A 20633-nucleotide genomic window follows, 5' to 3' on the forward strand; every position below is an offset into this window, starting at 1 on the left:
CAATAAATATTAGTGATTATCAAAGTGTCTCTCATGCATGTAATTGAAAATTTGAAAATGTGATTCATTGTAGCTACATACACTGTATTGAGAAAAGTATTGGGACACCTGCCATTTCCAGCCATATGTGGATTTTTCCCCAAACTGTTCACAAAGTTAGAGGAACACAATTGTGTTGAATGTCTTTGGGTGCTGTAGCATTAATTTCTCTCTTCAATTGAACTCGGAGAGCCAAACCTGTTCCATCATTACAATGCCATTTAAACATGGTGTACATGTTTTTTTTTTTTTAGTGGAAGATCTATAATGGCCTGCTATAAACCTCTGACCTCAACTCTGTTAAACGCCTTTGAGTTGAAACGCTGACTTACCACAGGCATCCTCACCCTACATCAATACTAATGCCCTTGTGGCTGAATTAATCCAAATCTCCACAACATCTGTAAACACTGTAAAAAAATAAAAAAAATAAATTATATATATATAGTGTGTGTGTGTGTGTGTGTGTGTGTGTGTGTGTGTGTGTGTGTGTGTGTATAAATATTATAACAGTGAGTGGGGACTAAATGTTGAATGGGATATTCAAAAAAGACAAGTTTTATGGTCAGGTGCCAATGTTTGTCCATATATGTAGTATATTTCACTATTGCTAAAAGTGTGTTTTGTTCTCTTGGTCAGATTAGTGATGTCCCCAGACAGACTGATGGAGGCCTGAATCCCTCGTCCTCCAGCTCTGTTGCTGCTCTACAGTCTTCTTCTTCTTCTTCTTTTTCTTCGCCTCCGCTCCACTGTGCCAGCTCCAGCCAAGGTAATCATGTATGTATCAGCAATGAATGAAGGGGCTTATGATACATCAAGGCAAACATTAATTTCACTGCAATTCAAAGATTCCGATTATGAGTTTGCCTCAATGTAACAGTAATTGTAAGACCGAATAAGACATGGTACTGAATGCCATGCTCAAATGTCAAATCACCTGAAGAAAAAAGCGATTGTGGTTTTGGCTTTTTGCTTCAATGGATTGAATAATTGTTCCTCAAGGTCTTTCACAATACTTTTTTTTTCCAGCATTTAAGAGCATAATTAAAGTAAAAAAGTAAATATACATTTAGCACATTTGGAAAAACAAAACAGACAAAACTGAAGTTCTTGTATTTAGGGTTTTCCTGCATTTTCTAGAGCAACAGTATGGACTTGTGTGTCTTTTAGTGTGGCCCTCTTCTGGCTGAATTTAGTATTGCTCTTTAATTCTTTAATTCCAGATAAACATCATATAAAGCAGAGGCGGAAAGTAATTTTACTTTTACTTAAGTATGTTGAACTTCACTAGATTTTATCAATTGATCAATAAATAAATAAAAATTATGCAAGGAGAAAAAAACGTGCACCGGAAACTACTGCACTGATTGATTGATGGGCAGAGAACAAACATGCAAAACTCACAAAAAAAGAAAGCGGACGAGACAGATGCCAGTAGTGATGCAAACCCAGCTGAAAGCAAAATGGCATCCAATTTTTATGAAACCCCTGGCCATAATTAGTTCGCTCACTAGGTGCGTTTACATGAAGCACTGTAATCGGTTTAAAAGTTCAATTCAATACAAATGCTCCATATTGACTCCTCAATCGGAATAAAAATGGCCAAAACGAATGAAGTTGTAATCAGTTTGAAAAGGGTGGGATAAACCTTTCTACAAACTGAACAAAAAAAACACAATTCTGCCATGTAAACACGTTAAACCGATTACTGCCGTTGATAAGACCCATTGCTTAAGGGACAAAATGAGCTTCCTTAAAATATCCGTGTTATTTCGGAAGCCTCCTCTTCACATGGCCATCCGTATCAGATCTCGTATCGGTCTATTATTCATTGCCTTGCGGAATATATACACAAACTTTTTTACTGTGCTCTTGTGAACACCGAATTGATTTGCCACGACACGGTTTTCCGCACAGCTTCCGAGTTTGTATAAAACAACCGCGACACGCGTAATTAGAGGAATTGGATTTCTGACTGTCTCTCCTTCTGGGGCCATAAATCCCTCCACCAGTCCACACAAATGTGTGAATGACCGGAGACTCGTGTAAAAGTTTAGTTTCCATTCCAGGTCACTAAATTCCAGCAATACAACCTGCTCTTACCAGTTCTTACTATGGACCTTCATCCACACACTTCTGCTTTTCAGAGGAGGAAAGCGTAGTAAGCAGATGCTCCTTAAAGATTCACAGCCACCAAAAAGCTCAGCTTTCTGTGCCCGTCTTTTCCTCATACCTTCCAGCAGTCGTTTGCCTACAAATTTATACTGTTACTTGATTTAGAGCAACAAGTTACATAAAAATAGTCTGCATAAGAATTCATTGAACTCAATGTTGACTGGACGGGACATAGGCTAATGTGGGAATGTCACAAAGTCATTCCATCTGAAAGCACCGGCACGTAAACACCATATCGGATTGGTAGGTCTCATGTAAACAGTCCAACTGATTGATATCTGAATCTGCATTTGTGATTTCTCTCATTATCATAAATAACATTATAAAAGGAGATTTTTTTTTTTTTTTAGCTGTGAAAGTGCACAACTCAGACTGGATTGTAGTGTTTTGTGATTAAATTTCATTTATTTTTTTGCGATTCACTTTAATTTGTAAAGGTGTTCCTTCAATTTAAATCAACAAGTTTGACATTTATATCCCCTTGTCTTTTTTTGAATATATTACAATCCCCCACCCCACCCCCGCTGATAACAACTCAAAATGGAAGTAACAATACTTTTACTCGAGTAAAAAAACTTTTATTACTCTTTCCACCTCTAATATAAATAATATAATAATGCACTGTGTTTACAGTATAACATGGTTTTATAATCACACCCAAGGATCATTTGAAAGAACTAAGAGTGAAGTATGGCTTGTCAGAAGGCTCTTTTGTATATTAAAACTAGTCATCTGCAATGTCCATGTCCAGCCCAAGAAGTAACACCCCCCCCCCCATCGCTATCTTAAATGGTCTTGACTGGATTCTTTTGACGATTTTCTATGAATTAATTAATTAATTAATTTATTTATTTGTTTGTTTGTTTGTTTGTTTGTTTGTTTGTTTGTTTGTTTATTTATTTATTTTTCCCCAAAAAATGTAAATTGTTTTAAGTGTAAAAAGTGAATAATAAAATCACTGAATTTTCAACCGATTTCATTTCGGCTTATAATTAATCTCATTTTGACCCAGTAAATAGTAAACAGACCACCAAGAAGCCTAACAGTTCAAATAATGTTAAAGAAATTTTAAGTTTTTTCTTCATGGACACTTTCAAACACTGAGCAGCAGATCAGCAGTAATACATTTTGGCCATGTGGACATTAAACACGTGCAGTGCCGTTGACTAAAACACTCCGTTTGTGGAGGTGTAGCTGGAGGTAGCAGAGCTGAAGATGTTAAGGTTTTCGTTGGGAGTGATAAGGATGGACAGGATTGGAAGCTAGTTTATTAAAGGGACAGTGCATGTAGGACGTTTTGGAGTCGAGGTGAGGAAGGTGAGATTGAGATCGTTTGGACATGTGCAGAGGAGGGACATGAGTTATATTGGTAGGAGAATGCTGAGGATGGAGACACCAGGAGGGAGGAAAAGAGGAAGACCAAGGAGGAGGTTTATGGATCTGGTGAGGTAAAACATGCAGGAGGTTTGGTTTGAAAGAGGCAGATGTAGAGGACAGGGGGGTATGGAAACGGATGATCTGCTGTGGCGCCCCCTAATGGGAGAAGCTGAACGAATAAGAAGAATGACATTAAACAAATGTTTTGAATAATTATAAATGGATATCTGGTTCCTCTCAAGATTTCTTTTTAATATGATCCCATTAGCGAATAACTTTTTTAATTTATACTCGTAATCTATTGATTTTCGTAAAGCTTCTTTGAGACAGTCCATTAAAGCATTAACTTCAAAAGCATTATACGCCCAAAAAAAGCCATATGACATGTTTTTAAAAGATGCTCAAATGTTTGCTTTGTACATTTTATGTATTTTTCCAGCAGCCTCAAGACCTATGATGGAAAATTTGCAATCGTCCTTTTCTCAGGTGATTTGCCATCTAATGGTGGCGGTATACTGTAACTAAAAAATTATAATACATCGAGTTAAACACCCCAGTAACAACTATACCTTCTTCTTAATTGCTACAAATTTGCATTTAAATTTCTTAATGCCTGCTTTTTTGTTGCTAAACTGCTTTAAAACTTCAGACCGTGTGTGTGTGTGTGTGTGTGTGTGTGTGTGTGTGTGTGTGTGTGTGTGTGTGTGTGTGTGTGTGTGTGTGTGTGTGTGTGTGTGTGTGTGTGTGTGTGTGTGTGTGCGCGTGCACCAATCAGGCATAACATTATGGCCACCTGCCCAATATTGTGTTGGTCCCCCTTTTACTGCCAAAACAGTCCTGACCCATCGAGCATTAACTTCTTCAGCAAGAAGTGAATGTGTATGTATGTGTGTATGTATATATATATATATATATATATAATACACACACACACACACACACACACACACACACACACAGAGGCACGTGTAGTGTATAAACTTTAGTTTTTAAACTACAGTACTGTAAATTATCAATGTAATAATAATTGACCTCCGATATTTTCAAGTTACGATGGCATTATACATCTGTATGTACATACATAAAGAGTTCCTGTACTGTGACACTGGTTTGGCATTCAAGCTTACTTCATGATTTTTCAATGCAGTTATTACTTGCTTTGCTTCCCTATTTTCTTTTGAGCATTTCTGAAAAGGTGCCTGTGTGTGTCTACAGTTGCCTTGATGTATCAGTATTATATATCGAATGTACAACCTTTTTTAATTTAATGATTTAAGTATCGGGACATATTAAAAATCTTCAGGGCCTTAGCAGGTCATATAATTAGGTAAAATATTATACATGAAATATTACACCATCATTATTTATTTGACAAGAATAAAGCCAAAATGGAGAAGCCATGTATGCAAATCTAAGAACATCTTTACTGCTTCATAAGGAATTATGTTAGACCATAATACACAGCACCATGTTTGGTGGTGTACCTCATACCAACTGTCAAGCACGAAGGTGGATTGGCAGAAGACTTGGAAACCTTGCAGTCATTGGGTTGACCATAAACTTCTCTATATAGCAAAGAATTCTGGATATAATTGAGATACCATCTGTCCGACAACTTAAGTTTGGCCGAACTTGCGCCATGCAGCATGATAATGATCCCAAGCACACCAGCAAATATACAACAGAATGGTTGAGGAAAAAAAAAAAAAAAAGAATCAAGGTGTTGCAGTGGCACAGTCGAAATCCAAACCTCAACTTAACTGGAATGCTGTGGCAGAACCTTATGCACCTTGTGCATTAACAAATAAAGAGAAGTCAAAATTCCTTTGCAATGACGTGAGAGACTCTGGTAAAATCATACAGAACACAATTGCTTAGTTATTGCTGCTAAAGCTGATTCAACAAACTGTGGAACTATAATATGTACACATGACTTTTCCATTTTGGCTTTATATTTGTAGTAAAGTAAATTGTAATTAACTTCTAATTACAATAAAATGTGTATTATTATAATGAAATTCTAAGACCTGCTGAGGACGATAGATGATTTTATTTTGTCCTGGTACTTAAACCCATTGAATTCACAAAGGGAGTGCTTTCTTTTTTCCCCCCACATGACTATATATTTGTTTTATAACTGCACCTTTAGCTATACAGTTGATTTGCAATGTTATTAATTTAGTTACTTTTCCATCTTTATTAGCTAAATAAAGCCCTTGTTGTTTGTTTCCAGAATTAGCTTGCAAAGATGACGCCTTTCTTACCAAAGAGATATTGACTCGTGTGGATTCTACATTTACCCAGCGATGCTGTTATAACTACCCCACAGCCTGTGAGGTTACACCTCAGGTAAGTAAAACGATCAGTTTAACACCTGCACATGAATTAGCCAAAAATCTTAGCCAATCAATCAACCAACCAATCAATCAATCAATCAATCAATCAATCTTTATTTATATAGCACCTAACATCTACCAGGTAGAACCTAGGTGCTGAACAAAGTGCAAGAGGCCATGTGCAAAATAGTAATCAAATTTTAATGAACATAAAAGCAGTAACATATACAATATCGTAAAAAAAAAAAGAAGTAAATTGTAAGAACTTAAAACAGAAGAGAAATCAAATAAGCATTAAAATACAACAATTAAAATAAACGTTAAGAAGTAGACGACTAAGCACACCCTCTACTACACAACAAAGGCTTTGGTGAATAAGTGGGTCTTTAGTTTAGCTTTAAAAGTAGAGAATTCCCTTCTAGAGGTGAGATCAGGAGGGAGGGAATTCCAAAGCTAAGGGGTCGCTACTGAGAAAGTGCAATCACCCCACGATTTATATCTTGTTCTAGGCACTTCAAGCATGACATGATTAGAGGACCTTAGAGGTTGCGGCCGTGTTTGTGTTATGTTTGTGTTAACCAGAAACCCAAATGAGTGAACTAAAGATAATAGAACCAAATGTACTGCTAGTTAAGTATTTAATACAGAAAGGTTTAATAAACAGGGAATGGACATTTGTGTAGCCATTATTTATATCCTCACCTGATTTTATTTTATTTTTTTATGTAGCACACTTACCTTTATTTCAGGTATGAGCAACTAACTTCATTTTTTGCATCCTTCAATCTGTCTAATAAACAGGAAAGGCTTTACCTGGCCCTGAATTTTGCTGGGATTTGTTTATGTTCTCACACATCTGCATATTCATTATTTGGTGAAAATTGCATTTCCCAAGCTACTTCTCGGCCAAGAGAACATTTCTTAAACCACTATTCTGTAATTTTTATACACTTCGACCATGCATGATAAAAATGTTGTAGGAATGGAAGCCATGTCCCCTTTACTAATCCTCTCCGTGAACATGCAAACAGATCTTATGTTTCAAATTGGCTGATTGACATAACTCTCCAAAACACTGTGGAAACTTTTTGTTCAACACTACAGCAGTTCAGGTCATAAGATGTTGTTTTTTTATGTTGTATGATATTTATCCATGTTTGCTTTAATACAGGTGAGAACTCAACCTACTACCTGTTCATCTTTGGAGATCAGTACTGAGCAGAAGCATGAAAGATCTGGGTCAGTGTTTGTTACTGTTTTTATTACATTGTAGAACTGCAAAAAATGAACAAATTGTAATACTTCAATCAGCATCTAATCCAATCAATTATATGATTTATTTTTAAATACCGTAATTTCCGGACTATTAAGCGCACCAAAATAGAAGCCACACCCACTGAATTTTACAAAGATTTTTATTTTGAACATAAATAAGCCGCACCTGTCTATAAGCCGCAGGTGTCTACACTGAAACTAATAAACTTTACACAGGCTTTAATGAAAGACAGTGTCCGTTACACGGCTTGTATCTAAACAGTAGCCTACCAAGAAAGTCATTGTTCACTGTCTTCCTCCTTCCTTTTCACAACAATTTCTCTCGGGAGTTTATCTTTTGGCATCGTTGTGCGTTTAAAAATCACCATCGGTGAAGCTTTTCTCCCGATGCCGTGCAGCTCAGAACACAGGTGAAGTGCGTTTTTTTCATGCCCGGTTGTTTTCAGCGTGACGAATGATTCGCATTTCCTGTAGACAGTCCGAGTGAGCGGCAGGTCAAACGTCAGAGGAACAACATCCATATTTATGATGTGGTTCGGCCCGATAAATCGCATCTGATTTAATATAAAGAGTTTCATTGGTTCACCTGAACCCGTTTGGCAATTTCATTTGTGTAATGTTACGGGGCTCAGTTTTTTGCTTGAAGTTTGTGAAACCGGGAAAAACCCAGGAAAAATCCATAAATTAGCCGCTTCACTGTTTAAAACGCGGGGTTCAAAACGTGGGGAAAAAAGTAGCGGCTTATAGTCCGCAAAATACGGTACATGATTTAACTGAAAAAATTGAGTGTTGCAAAAGTTTTGCGACTGTGTTGTTTTTTGGCGGCATAGCCTTAAATGAATTCGGCTGTCACTAGATTTAAAATTTAAATAATCTGATATGAAATAGCCTAATATGCTTTTTACATGACTTATTAAATTATGTGAAAATCACATAATATTGCTGTGCACAGACACATGCATTAAAAGTAATATGAATATGTGTACAAAAATACTTGCCCACAAGTTTATCTCCCAGGCTTTCCATATCAAACCGTAATAATCTAAATACAGCTAGAACACTCTTGCCTCACCCCTTCCTCTCTTGGGTGCCCAAGATTAGATTGTTTAGTAAATTATAGCACTTTTCCTCTGAGCGAATAGTGCTGCATGAGCATCAGTTTGAAAAGATGTGCGATTGTCTCCACACGTTTTTGTGGAATGCTGTCCTTCACCCTGTCTGGTTGCTGGCTAGTAGCTGTGGAATTGGGTAGGACTAGTTATCGGCTGGGAAAAAAACGATTAATAAAATTGGGGGAAATGTGTGGGAAATACAGTAATATATAATACAGTAATGGTCACTTTGTCATTTTTATTGGAAGCAGTTTTTTTCCCATGGCCTGAGATAAATCTAGACACATAATTATGGTAATACCGGACATTATACTTTCTTTCAACTTCCTCCTGTTTGTATGTTTTTAAAAGACACCCTACTATAATGATTTATAACCTCATTATCTGGAATTACTTAGAAGGTTTTTTTTTTTTAAACTGGTTTCTCTCAAAGATAATTCCTCACGTCCATTCAGGGTGTTTATCTTGCCTTTGTGGCCTCTGGATGCTAAGAAAAAGAAAAGGGATTGATTTGTATCACTTGAAATCCAGATATGCATTGATTATATATTTATAATACTGTTTGTACTGTTAGTACTAAATGGTAATTTATTGTAATTATACATGTACGAATTAATTGCATACATTATTGGACTGTAATAAGATTTTTTTAAGTAAAGCTTAGAAGGTATCCAATGTATGCAACTTAGTAGGTGAAAGACATTCATGGTGCAGAAAGTGCATGCTTGAGGATACCGATTTTTCAGAGTGTATGTAGGCGGAATGTAGAGTATTTCATCTTAAAACTTCAACTGTGAATTTAAACAAACATTTCTTTCCATTAGCTGCTTTTATTGCAAAGAAAACCAGGAACCCAGGATCAACAGACTCACCACACCCGTGCTACCCTTCTGTTATTTGTCTTACACCACCACCAACTTGGACTTTGTTACCAGGCTTTCCGATTTGATCTGCCAAACAGATGAAGAGAATAAAACAACCAGCGAATGCAGGACCCCCTCTGTGGATGTGCCTGAGCAGGGCAGCCCAGACTCAGGGGGCAGTTACTTTGAGATGGGTCCAGATCACAATGATGAGATCATGGGCTGCTCATCCACTTCCACGCTTCAGGACAATGAACCTGAGACTGTAGAAAGCTCAAGCGTTCAGATAAACCTGATAGCATGGTCTTACTGCATCAAAGTGAGCCAAGATGGAGATCTGAATCAGATACCGTGCTGTTTGGTTACAATGGAAAAAGTGCTGGTGGTTTTTCAGACACTGTCCAAAGTGATTCCACAAAGCTTGGATGAACAACTGGACTGTATTAAAGTAGCACTGATGGTACCATATTCAGACATAGAGGCATTTTGTTTTGACATTCCAGACACTTGTCTCTCTTTATGGTTAAAGTCCAACACTACACGATGGTACTTCTTTTCAGATGGACAAAATTTAAAGGACATTCATTCCCATGTAAACTCGCTTCTAGATGGAGCTCAAAGTGAACATATCAGCGGACAGTCTGATGTCCACTCGTTTATTCAGCAGTTTCTCAATTCCTGGGAAGTTGAAGAGGATGATAGCCGTGTGAAAAGTGTATATGTAGCTCACGTCTTGGACCGTACCTCATTGGCTTCAATAAGTCAAAAAAGCTCTGTTCCCGCTGACATTTTATCTCCAGTCCATGAAAATCACACCTCCATCCCGATACTCCTGTTCATCACAACTCGACACCTCTGCGTGCTCAAGGTTGATTTTGTGGCAATGGCTTCACAATCGAGTGGAAACTGCATACACTCTTGTGCCAAGTTTACCAGAATTCCACTCGCATCTGCATTGCTAAACCCCAGGCAGAATCGACATGGTCAAAACATTTCAGTCACCCACCAATTCTGTGAAGGCCATGTTTTAGAACTAATGGCAGGGCATGAGCACTTAGCTGCTATTTTCGCTCTTCCTCATGACAAGTTTCTGTTTCTGAAGCAGTTCGCTCAGTTCCGCGCCAGCCTTCGTGACATTAAGACTATCGCTCTTCTGCAGACCAGTAAACGTCACCTAAGAGTGAGCAGCACAACACCTAGCAAAGATACCAAGGAAATGAGGTAATAACATCTACTTTGTTTAGGCTATTTATTAAGAGCCTGTCAATATCATTTCTATAGATATATAGCCAAGCAGGGTAAAGAAAGTTGTTCATCATTAGAGGATTATTTATGTTAAGTTTAACTTTATGTTCAGACACCATTTTTGACTTTGTTTGTTGAGTGTCACAATGTCCACTGTAGCCCTTGAGAGGTTGCACTGTTCAGATATTTGAGGTTTTGATAAGAAATGATTGCAGCCAGAATACATGATGATTTAATGATATATATGTTATAATGTATATATAAGTGTTATATACGATGTAATATATATTTGAGGGTCCCTGGTGGTCTAGTGGTTAAGATGCAGCGCTCTCACCGCTGCGGCCCGGGTTCGATCCCTGGTCAGGGAACCATCCCCAGACACTCTCAGTGCCGGTCCCAAGCCCGGATAAAAGGGGAGGGTTGCGTTAGCAAGGGCATCCAGCGTAAAAACGTGCCAAATCAAACATGCGGAGGATCCGCTGTGGCGACCCCTAACGGGAGAAGCCGAAAGAACGTTTATTTTTTATTTTTTATATATATATATATATATATATATATATATATATTTGAAAGTTTGAAGATTTGGTCATAGAAAATGAGGGCCAGGTGCCTTGAATTGTATATTGACAAAAAAAATGTGAATCCCAGTGCACAAAGAGAAAGAAAGGGTTTGTAGTGCTTGTTGATATAAAGTTCCCTTTTGTGTGACTTTACTGCAGACTTGCTTTACTGTTCATACTGTTTGTAATTGATCATATGTACACTTTTCTGGCCACAAGCTTCAGAATCCTGAAATCTGTAAACCTGTCCGCTCTTTGCACATGAAAACTAGCTTTATATCATTATGTTTTTAAGTGGCTATTTTGTGTAAAGAAGTTAGTGTTACGTAAACATGACAATCTTGTGATTTTAAAGGCATTTTTACACTCCTGTTACTGCACTTCCAGTGGGAGTTTACTGGAGAAAGGTGGCTTGTGAATCTAACAGGAACTAAATGCACACAGGAGCTAAAAATAATTTGGGAGGTGTACAGTTAATGTGAGTAATTTCCACTCGGTCAGTTTGATTTTCAGCTCTCAGGAGAATCACATTTCTGACTTTGAATTGAGACTAGCAGGTGACAAACGATGGATGACTGCTGTTTACTTGTGTAAATTGTAACACGGATTCATGCCAGAGGATGTCTCTGTATTGTGCAAATGAGTCACATGATTTCTTGGGTTTTATTAAATAGTAAATTATATTGTAAACAGGATTCAGTTACAGTATATATGTCGTGGCTATCAGAATTTCTTGTTTTTTGTAGAAGCATCTGCTGGGCAAAAACTTGGTCCGTTTAATGTAACATTTTACGATTAATTGAGAATTAATGGAATATTGTCGCACTGTTGCATTTCTAAATTCTATTGTTGAATTTTTTTTTTTTTTTTTTTTTATTGTTATTTTAAGTGGTTCCCAGGACACACAGAAGCCACATTTAACCCTGTCGCTGCTCAACCCTGGAGAATCATTTATCCAGCAGCTCTCGGATGAAAACCAGTGTCCGTCCCACCTGTCCCTCTCTTCAGCGCTGCAGCACCTTTCCTCACTGAGGCCCGAGGAGCTTATAATCTTCTTCCATGACAACATCGCAGAGGTACGCTTTGTGTATTAGCCTGTGTTCAATTTATACTTTTAGTAGAATATTTTGTGACATTAAAAAACACATTTGCAAAATATGCAAAACACTAATACCATATATAATGTACAACACGGTGCTATTTTTAGCTATTTTTCACCACACATTATATAAAATACAGTGGGATCTTCGACAGCGAACTTAATTCGTTCCGGAAAAAGTGCTCGCAATGCAATTTATTTGTAATGCAATGCGAATTTTCCCATAGGAAATAACTCTGATCATTCGTTCCACACAATTAAAAATATTCATATAAAAATCATTGTTAACGGTATTTCACGTACAAATTATCGTCCCTAATGTATCTGAAACAAATAACAATGCATAGTACACGATATAAGCCTGCACTTTACCTTTTGAAAAGAGTCGTGGCTTGCGTGAGGGAGAAGAGAGGGAAGAGAGGAGGAGAAGGGGTTATTGCTTGGAACGAGAATCTCCTTTAATGAAAACACACGTGGTCAGAATACTATAGTAAGCGGTACGGTCGTGCGAATGCTACCTGTACGAGGGATACACGCAGGATGAGGACGTATACGCGGGAAGCTGAGCTGAGCTCCCATTGTTTTACGCCGCAAGAGAAAGAACCATCGTCTCAGTTGAGCACGAGCTGTTTGCCTCATGTTCTGGTGATGCTCAATGTTATTTTTTTTGTAATGCAAGTAAAATTTTCATCAAGATTTTTGCTCAGCCTGCAAAACATCCATAAACCATATTACACGCAGGTTCGCTTTTCGCTGTAAACGAAGTCTGATTTTGTTCAAGGTGGAGAATGAAGAGCTAAAGCACATCCTGTGGACATCTGTGCTCTTCTACAAATCCCCTGAAGTTGAGCTGACCGCCTGCGTTATGCTCTCTACCAAAGCCGTGTACTATATCCTGGACGATGTTGCGTCCACGCTCGGTGATCAAGCTTGTAAGGGAACACATTTTTATCTAGTTATCTACATCCACCCTTTATTGTGCTGGTTATTGGTTGCTGGCTATGTAAATAAATGTAAATAATCACACACTTGCTTAGTTTCAACCATCCAATTTGATCATAATTTTATAAAATAATTTAAATGTAAGGTGTTATATTGTAATATTATCTGTGATACTGTATTATGAGGGCACCCCTCACATTTCAGCAACTCTTCTAGTAGATCTTCTCAAGGGACAATACTATAGAAATGAAACTTATATATTTTAGAGTAGTCAATGTGCAGTTTGTGTAGCAGTACAGATTTACTGTTCTCTCAACATAACTCATAACATCATCAACATCATAACAAAGACTCTCTGAGGATTTGAGAATTAGAATTGTTGCTCTCTACAAAGAAGGACAAGACTATAGGATGATCTGTAACACCCTGAAACTAAGTTACAGCAAGGGTCCATCAAAGAAGTTGAGTCCTCGTGCTGTGCGTCAGGTGCAGAAGGTGGCTTCAAAAACAGATGCATGAGTGCTGCCAGCATTGCTTTAGAACAGTGGTCCCCAACAGTGGTCTTTTTTGCTTTAATGTCAGACAATATTTTCACTGATGGATAAATACAACAAAATAAAATGATACGACCGGCATAGAAACTGGTATTTTCTAAATATAATAAAAAACGTGAATCCACTGTGTTGATTTTTGTTCATTTTGCTAGCTTGAGGGTTTGAGTTTAGCGGTAATGTATTCTGTGTTAGCGGCCGGAGCAGCTCCTTTAAGAAGGTAGCGGATGTTGGTAAGACATGTGATCGAGGCATCATGACATGCATCAAGAGTGAGTCATAGACAGATGTGGAGGAGAGAATCCGGTAATTTTCCAAAAGAAAACATAGTTCAGAATCAGATAATAAATAAAACGTAAATAATGTCAGTTATGTATTCTTTCTGTGCGACCAATTGACCCACGGACCGGTGCCAGTCTGCGTCCCAGGGGTTGGGAACACTGGTTTAAAGGTTGCAGGAACGGAAGGTCCACTTATTTAGACAATAATGGCTGTATGTTGAGTTATTTTCAAAGGACAGTAAATCTGTACTGCTACACAAGCTGCACATTGACTACTTTAAAATATATCTAAGTTTCATTTCTATAATATTATCCCTTGAGAAGATCTACTAAGATAGTTACAGAAAAGAAAGGGGTGTACTCATTTTTGTGAGATACTGTTGATGTACAAATCGAATTACACAAATCACTTGTGGTTGCATAATGCATAATGATCCTTTAATTATAATATTTCACATAAAAATTTTACGGTATTTGGCAAACCCTTTTATTCAGGGTGACTTTACAGTTATGTCATTTATATAACTGAGCATTTCAGGGTTAAGAGCTTTGTTCAAGGGAACAGCAGTGGCAGCTTGGTGGTGTTGGGATATAAAATCATGACTTACTGATCAGAAGTCCAACATCTTAACTACCGAGCTACTACCTCCCTGTGTTAATATGTTGGATAATGTGTGTGACACGGAGTCAAAATTCAAATGCAATATTTATTTTTTTCAGATTCTGAGCAACTTCTGTGATGATTTAGACATCATTAGGATAATAAACCTAGTCTGTTTACTTTGAATGCTTACTTTAGAATGAAAGTCTTCCTCATGGTATATTTGTAGTTTCCAAGATCATCTGCTAGCATGTTATAAACCATGACTCAACATACAAAAAAAACCCCTACACTTCTTCATGCAGTGACGTGGAGCTGGCACCCGTCAGACCACAAGGACTTGGATTTCCTTATCTCTTTTTCCTTTGTGATAAAGCTGAATGAGCTGCACAGCGTGAACGTGGGACTGTTTGACCAGTACTTCCGAGTGGTGGGTGAGTAGAGATGAGTAGTACTAGCAGGACAATATCACGGCCTTCCATGGTAGACAAATAATCAATGTGAATTGAGAGTTTGATGTTGCCTTTATCATCTTCTCCTTTTTCTTCTTTCGGCTGCTCCCATTAGGGGTCGCAACAGCAGATCATCTGTCTTCATACTACTCTGTCCTCTACATCTGCCACTTTCAAACTACCTGCATGTCTTCCCTCACCACATCTATATACCTCCTCCTTGGCCTTCCTTTTTTCCTCCTTCCTGGTGGCTCCATCCTCAGCATTCTCCTACCGATATACCCCATGTCCCTCCTCTGCACTAACCTCATGTGCAGAGGAGGGACATCAATCTTATTTTGTCCCTAAAACGTCCTACATGCGCTGTCCCTCTAATAAACTCGTTTCTAATCCTGTCCATCGTCGTCACTCCCAATGAAAATCACAGCATCTTCAGCTCTGCTACCTCCAGCCTCCACCTCCTGTCTTTTACTCAATGCCACTGTCTCTAAACCATACAACATCGCAGGTCTCACCACAGTCCTATAAACTTTCCCTTTCACTCTTGCAGATACTCTTCAATCACAAATCATTGATGTTGTTTTTTTGCAATTCTATAATTGTAAATAAAAAAAAAATAAATAAATAAAAAAGTTTACACTATGTAACATTTGGGACTGAATATGGTCACATGTTTTGTTCATCTTTTGCTCTATTAGTTATTTTAGTAGTTTAGTAGTTAGTAGTTTAGACTCATGTAGATTCCTGTTAAAGGGGCTCCTGGTAAAATTGGTGTCTGCATTTTCATCCTCATCCCGAAACACAAATATCTGTAGGGACCATATGAGGCCTGACTGTGCTCACTTTACTTTGATACTATGAATACTCTCGGATAGGCACATCGGGATGTAATTTATAATGATAGTGACACTGACATATTGTCCAGTCAGGCATATGGATGTATTACTTCATCCGCCTCTCTTCTAACCCTTATGCGCCTATCACTCTGAAACAGGATAAATCTGGACTCATCAGTCTGTATGACCTTTTTCCACACTCCAGTTTCCAATCTTTATGCTTCCTAGCAAAGTGCATCCTTTTTTTCCCTGATAAGGCTGCACTGCCTCAGTGATAAGGCTACACAGCTATTTAGTTCCAAAGTGAGTTCTCTTTGCATTGTGTGTGGAAATTCTCTCACATTCACTATTAAACATACATAACTGTTGTTCTTTTTTTAAATATTACATAATACTTTTAATTTAAAACTTTTAAAGTGATAATTCAAGATTTTTTTTTTTTTCTGTTTACATCTTCCTCAAAGATGAAGGTTCATCACTATTAAATTGTTACATTGCACACTGCCTACTTTATGCATGCATTTCTCCATTGCTTGCATTTGCATCATAATCTTGTACATTTGTAATATGTTTCTAGTATCTTTTTTTTGTTTTCCTTATTTCCATAATTTATTTCATAGGCTGCTTAGAGGATTCACGGAGTAAGAATTAAATTTTATGGTGTAACAAACTGGTTTCTATAAATATAAGAATAAACCCTTAAAACTTCTAGGTTTTAATGACAGTTCATAACCCAATTTTACTAGTTTCGGGAAACTCTTCAGTTCGTTTCATAGCTTCATAGTTAAATAGTCCGAAGCTCAAAAGATGACATATTGACAACTTTAATGTTCATCCTTTATTCTATTCATTTTCTTTATCATTTTTTTATCTAAAAAGGGACGTCTCCAGAGCACATCATCTCCTGCCTGACCAGGGACAGCTACAGCACGCACCACTTCCTTCAGCAGCTGATGAGTGTGCTGTCTTTACTGGACACCGTGCCGTCACCAGAGCCTTCAGACCAAGACTTCTACACACAGTTCGGCAAAAAGAGCACAGGTAGCAAATCCAACCCGGTCAGCTCTAAAGTGTTCTTTATGAAACTGAAACTAGCGAGTTCAGTAGCATGTATTCAGGTAACATATTGCAGTTGCATGCTGATTGACAGCAACCAAAATAAATTATTATAAACGTTTCTAATGTATGTTCCAAGTTTCTAATCGTATAAAAAAATTGCTACAACAATAAAGCTGGGTTGCACAAGCCAGTGCACTCTTAGTGCCGCTCCCAAACACAGATAAATGGGGGGAGGGACCCCTAATGGGAGAAGACGAAAGAAAGTTTTTATGAGGAAATTTTCTTCAGAAAAATAAAACTTCTAGAAACCGTATATGAGAAAAAGCAGATATACAGTTTATTGCAGTTTAACCCTAATTAACCAGAGAGCATTCTATTGATATTTGAGAGATTACCATTAACTTGGAAAGTTCCCAGAATTTGGTCCTCCCCAAATTCTTTTATCTTTCAAATGTCCCACAAATTTGGCGCTTCCTGATTACCGTTATCTTCAGAAATTCCCTCTTCTGTGCGTAATCTAGGGGGTCGAACCGTAGTTTTGAATCCCGTTAATTGCAGCCTGTTTTAGGGTTTCCCCCCAAAAAATTTAAATAAAAATGAAGGATAGTTTAATTCCTAAAACTTCTGTACTATGTCATTTCTGCTTTTGCACATAAGGTGATCACACATTCACATATCATGTCTACCTTTTAACCAAGTTTAAGTTTTAACCAAGTTAAAGGATAACCAGTGGGTGAGTTAGATATTATTAAGAAAAAACTGAATACACCTCTTATTGGTGTGTCAAGATTTAAACTCTTTTCAAGCTCAATCACTTTACACTTATAAAGAGTTGTATCATTTATACAAGTGAGCAGTTAAGGGTTAATGGCGTTGCCAAGGGCCCAGTGGTGGCAGGTTGGCATTGGTGGGATTTGAACTCAGGACCTTTTGATCAGGAGTTCAACTCTTAACCTCTGAGCTAGAACGTCCCTACAGTGAATGTATAGTAAAGTGTAAAGCAATATTTACATCCTGGCTCTTTATGAGGGGGTTTTTGTTTTGTTTTATTTTATATACAGATTTAGTTATATCCAAATTGCTCATGAAATGAAATCAAAAGAATTGTGCCTGTTTCAGTCTCCCTGCAGCCCTAAGGTAAATGTGATAACAAATAACTTTTAACCTTGTCCACAATTTCTAATGCCAGAAGTGAAATCAGAAAGCAGAGCTGAAGAAACCTTAAAGACGATAAAAATACCGCAGTCATGCTGCCTGTTTGTGTCTTTTGTTGGGTTTGTCTTGGCTTGATTGTTTTTTCCTATAGTTGACATTGGCAGTGGTGTTTTGTGATGTTATATGATATAATGACAACCAGATATAATTTTCTTTTTAACCAAAGCTGCCAGTTAACAGCAGTAGAAAACATAGCAGCTGTTGCCTAAGCAATGTAGGTCAGGCAACCTAATAATGTTCAGAAGTTTAACGTATGCAGATGAAGCAAAGCTACAGGATGAGGTGTCTACCAATGAGTTTGCGTCAGGACACTTATTTTTTTCTCCATTTAGAAACATCACTTTTTTATTTTATATATGCAATATATAAATTACATGTGTTTTGCGTTTAATCCCTGAAATAGGCAAAATGGAGAACTACGAGCTGGTGCACTCAAGCCGGGTAAAGTTTGTTTACCCGAGTGAAGAGGAGATCGGTGACTTGACCTTCATTGCAGCCGAGAGGAAGGGCCCCCAGGGAGCTGCGCACTCGTTCAACGTCCTGTTCTATGCCCTGGTGTTCCAGGTGCAGAGCGGTCCGGGTACGAGGGCCGAGTTGCATCCAAAGAGCCTCGTCCTGAGCAGCACTCATGTCTTCCTATTAGACGAGGACTACATCAGCTACCCATTGCCCCAGTTTGCCAAAGAGCCTCCTCAGAGGGATAAATACAGGCTCACGGATGCACGCAGGATTCGAGACCTTGACCGTGTGCTCATGGGATACCAGCCGTACCCACAGGCGCTCACACTGGTCTTTGATGACGTGCCTGGGCCTGATCTGCTGTGCCATTTGACCATGGACCATTTCTCAGATGAGAAGGAAAGGAAACGGATGCAGGGTGCTGACGGGGCTGAGAGCGAAGTGCAGTGGTGTATTTTTGTGCCTGGTGCGGACAGCAGAGAGAGACTGATCTCACTTCTGGCTCGCCAATGGGAAATACTATGCAGCCGGGAACTTCCGCTGGAGCTCACAGGCTAATGGAGGTTATAAAGGTAATAGAAAAACAAATCTAGAAAGAGATGACTGGGTTTAGTCTTAACTTCAAATTTAGTCCCAGCTTTAGTTTTCTTTATGAAGTCATTCAGGCATCCAGGGTCAGGCAATACGGCATACATGATGATGAGAATATTGGTCACAAGTGGCACCAACACACTAGCATAAGTCAGTGACCTGTGTTTTACCTTTTGTGGGTTGTATAGAGGGGTTTTAATAAACCCCTTTAAATAAACCCCTCTTTTTATATTTTCAAAATTACAATACACCAGATGCTAAAAGGGGAAACCTAAAACAAAAGCTGGAACTATAACAGTGGATATGGTTATTATCATGTTATTCAGAGGAAGTAAAGAAACTGTAAATCCTCTCCGACTTCATATTTAAACACACATGCACACACATTGTTATATTTTTACTGAATCTTTCAACACAATGCATCCTGGGAAAATGTATAGAGTCCACACGAGTGTAATTTTCTTTTTTTTTTATCAGGTTTCAAACTTTTGCTCTTCATCTCTCTGCTTATATTTTATTTATCTGCTGCTGTGTACAATCTGTCAAATGGAAATGACTGAAGAGAACTACGCATTATTTAATGTTGTCTTTTATTTGAAATGGCAAAATGTCAGTTTCTTGTTTATTTTAATTTTTGTTTTCATGTGTTTTATGTTTTTGAGAATTTTGGCTTTTTAAGCAATGGTATTTTGAGTTGTACAGGCTATATGTTTTGCTTTACACAATAGGAACGTTTACAGTCGACTACCTGCAACCATTCATTTCTTTTTATGCCATTATTTGCCTTGAATATTCAGAACTCAGCATGCACTTTTTTTTTTTTTTACACAAAAATAAACGTGTTCATTGCAAATGTGTCCTTTTCTGTGAGTGCTTAATTTTCAGAGTTGCTGCTGTCAAGTTAGTATTAATAATATTAGTTTAGTATTACACAACATTAGATAACATCAAGCCCAAATAATACTCCAAGTATTACATTTAAGGAAATTCATCTGTAGTATATATATATCACTTCTATTGCTTTAGAAATGAAATGAACACATTAAATAATGTGTAATCAATGTTAATGATATGTAACTGACTGTACAAATTCACTCATTACACTAAGTATTTGGAAATACCAGTGGCGGGCCGTGCATTCGGTACGTGGGCCTTCAGTGAAGAAAAAAAAAGAAAAATCAGCAAGATCAGCCGAAACATGATTCCGATGCATTCTAGTGACCCCAGCTAGATCACACAATATTTTTCCTTGGTAAAGAAAAAACATATTTAAAACTTTTTAAAAACACTCTTAAAGAGGTTAGTGATTCCATATCAAAGTCTGTAACCAAGAGATGCCTTCATGAATGTAACTACAAAGGGTTTACCTAAAGATACATACTACTGGTAAACTAGAAAACATCTCAAATTAAACCTGTCTAGTTAAGGAACAATATTCTTTGGACAAATGTGAAACAAGATTAAACCATGTGTACCAACATTATAGGAAGAAGGAGAAAGAAAGGAAGGGCTCAAGAGCCAAAGCATCACCACATCATCCGTCAAACATAGAGGAAGTGTTTTGA

At 37.8% G+C, this 20633-nt stretch overlaps 1 protein-coding gene across 1 annotated transcript in view; it reads left to right on the forward strand.

Annotated features, from left to right (window-relative positions):
• Nucleotides 1-19921, forward strand: part of nisch (nischarin) — a 37670-nt gene extending 17749 nt beyond the window's left edge. Inside the window, exons 13-21 of the mRNA XM_083534391.1 lie at nt 679-808; nt 5825-5940; nt 7099-7166; nt 9139-10398; nt 11872-12058; nt 12863-13013; nt 14762-14890; nt 16624-16785; nt 18422-19921. Of these exons, the coding sequence (XP_083390517.1) occupies nt 679-808; nt 5825-5940; nt 7099-7166; nt 9139-10398; nt 11872-12058; nt 12863-13013; nt 14762-14890; nt 16624-16785; nt 18422-19035 (2817 nt within the window). The 3' untranslated portion in view covers nt 19036-19921. The remainder of the gene's footprint in view (nt 1-678; nt 809-5824; nt 5941-7098; nt 7167-9138; nt 10399-11871; nt 12059-12862; nt 13014-14761; nt 14891-16623; nt 16786-18421) is intronic.
• The last annotated feature ends 712 nt before the right edge of the window (nt 19922-20633 follow it).

This window comes from Silurus aristotelis, assembly GCF_946808225.1.
Source record: "Silurus aristotelis genome assembly, chromosome: 28".
NCBI lineage: Eukaryota > Metazoa > Chordata > Actinopteri > Siluriformes > Siluridae > Silurus > Silurus aristotelis.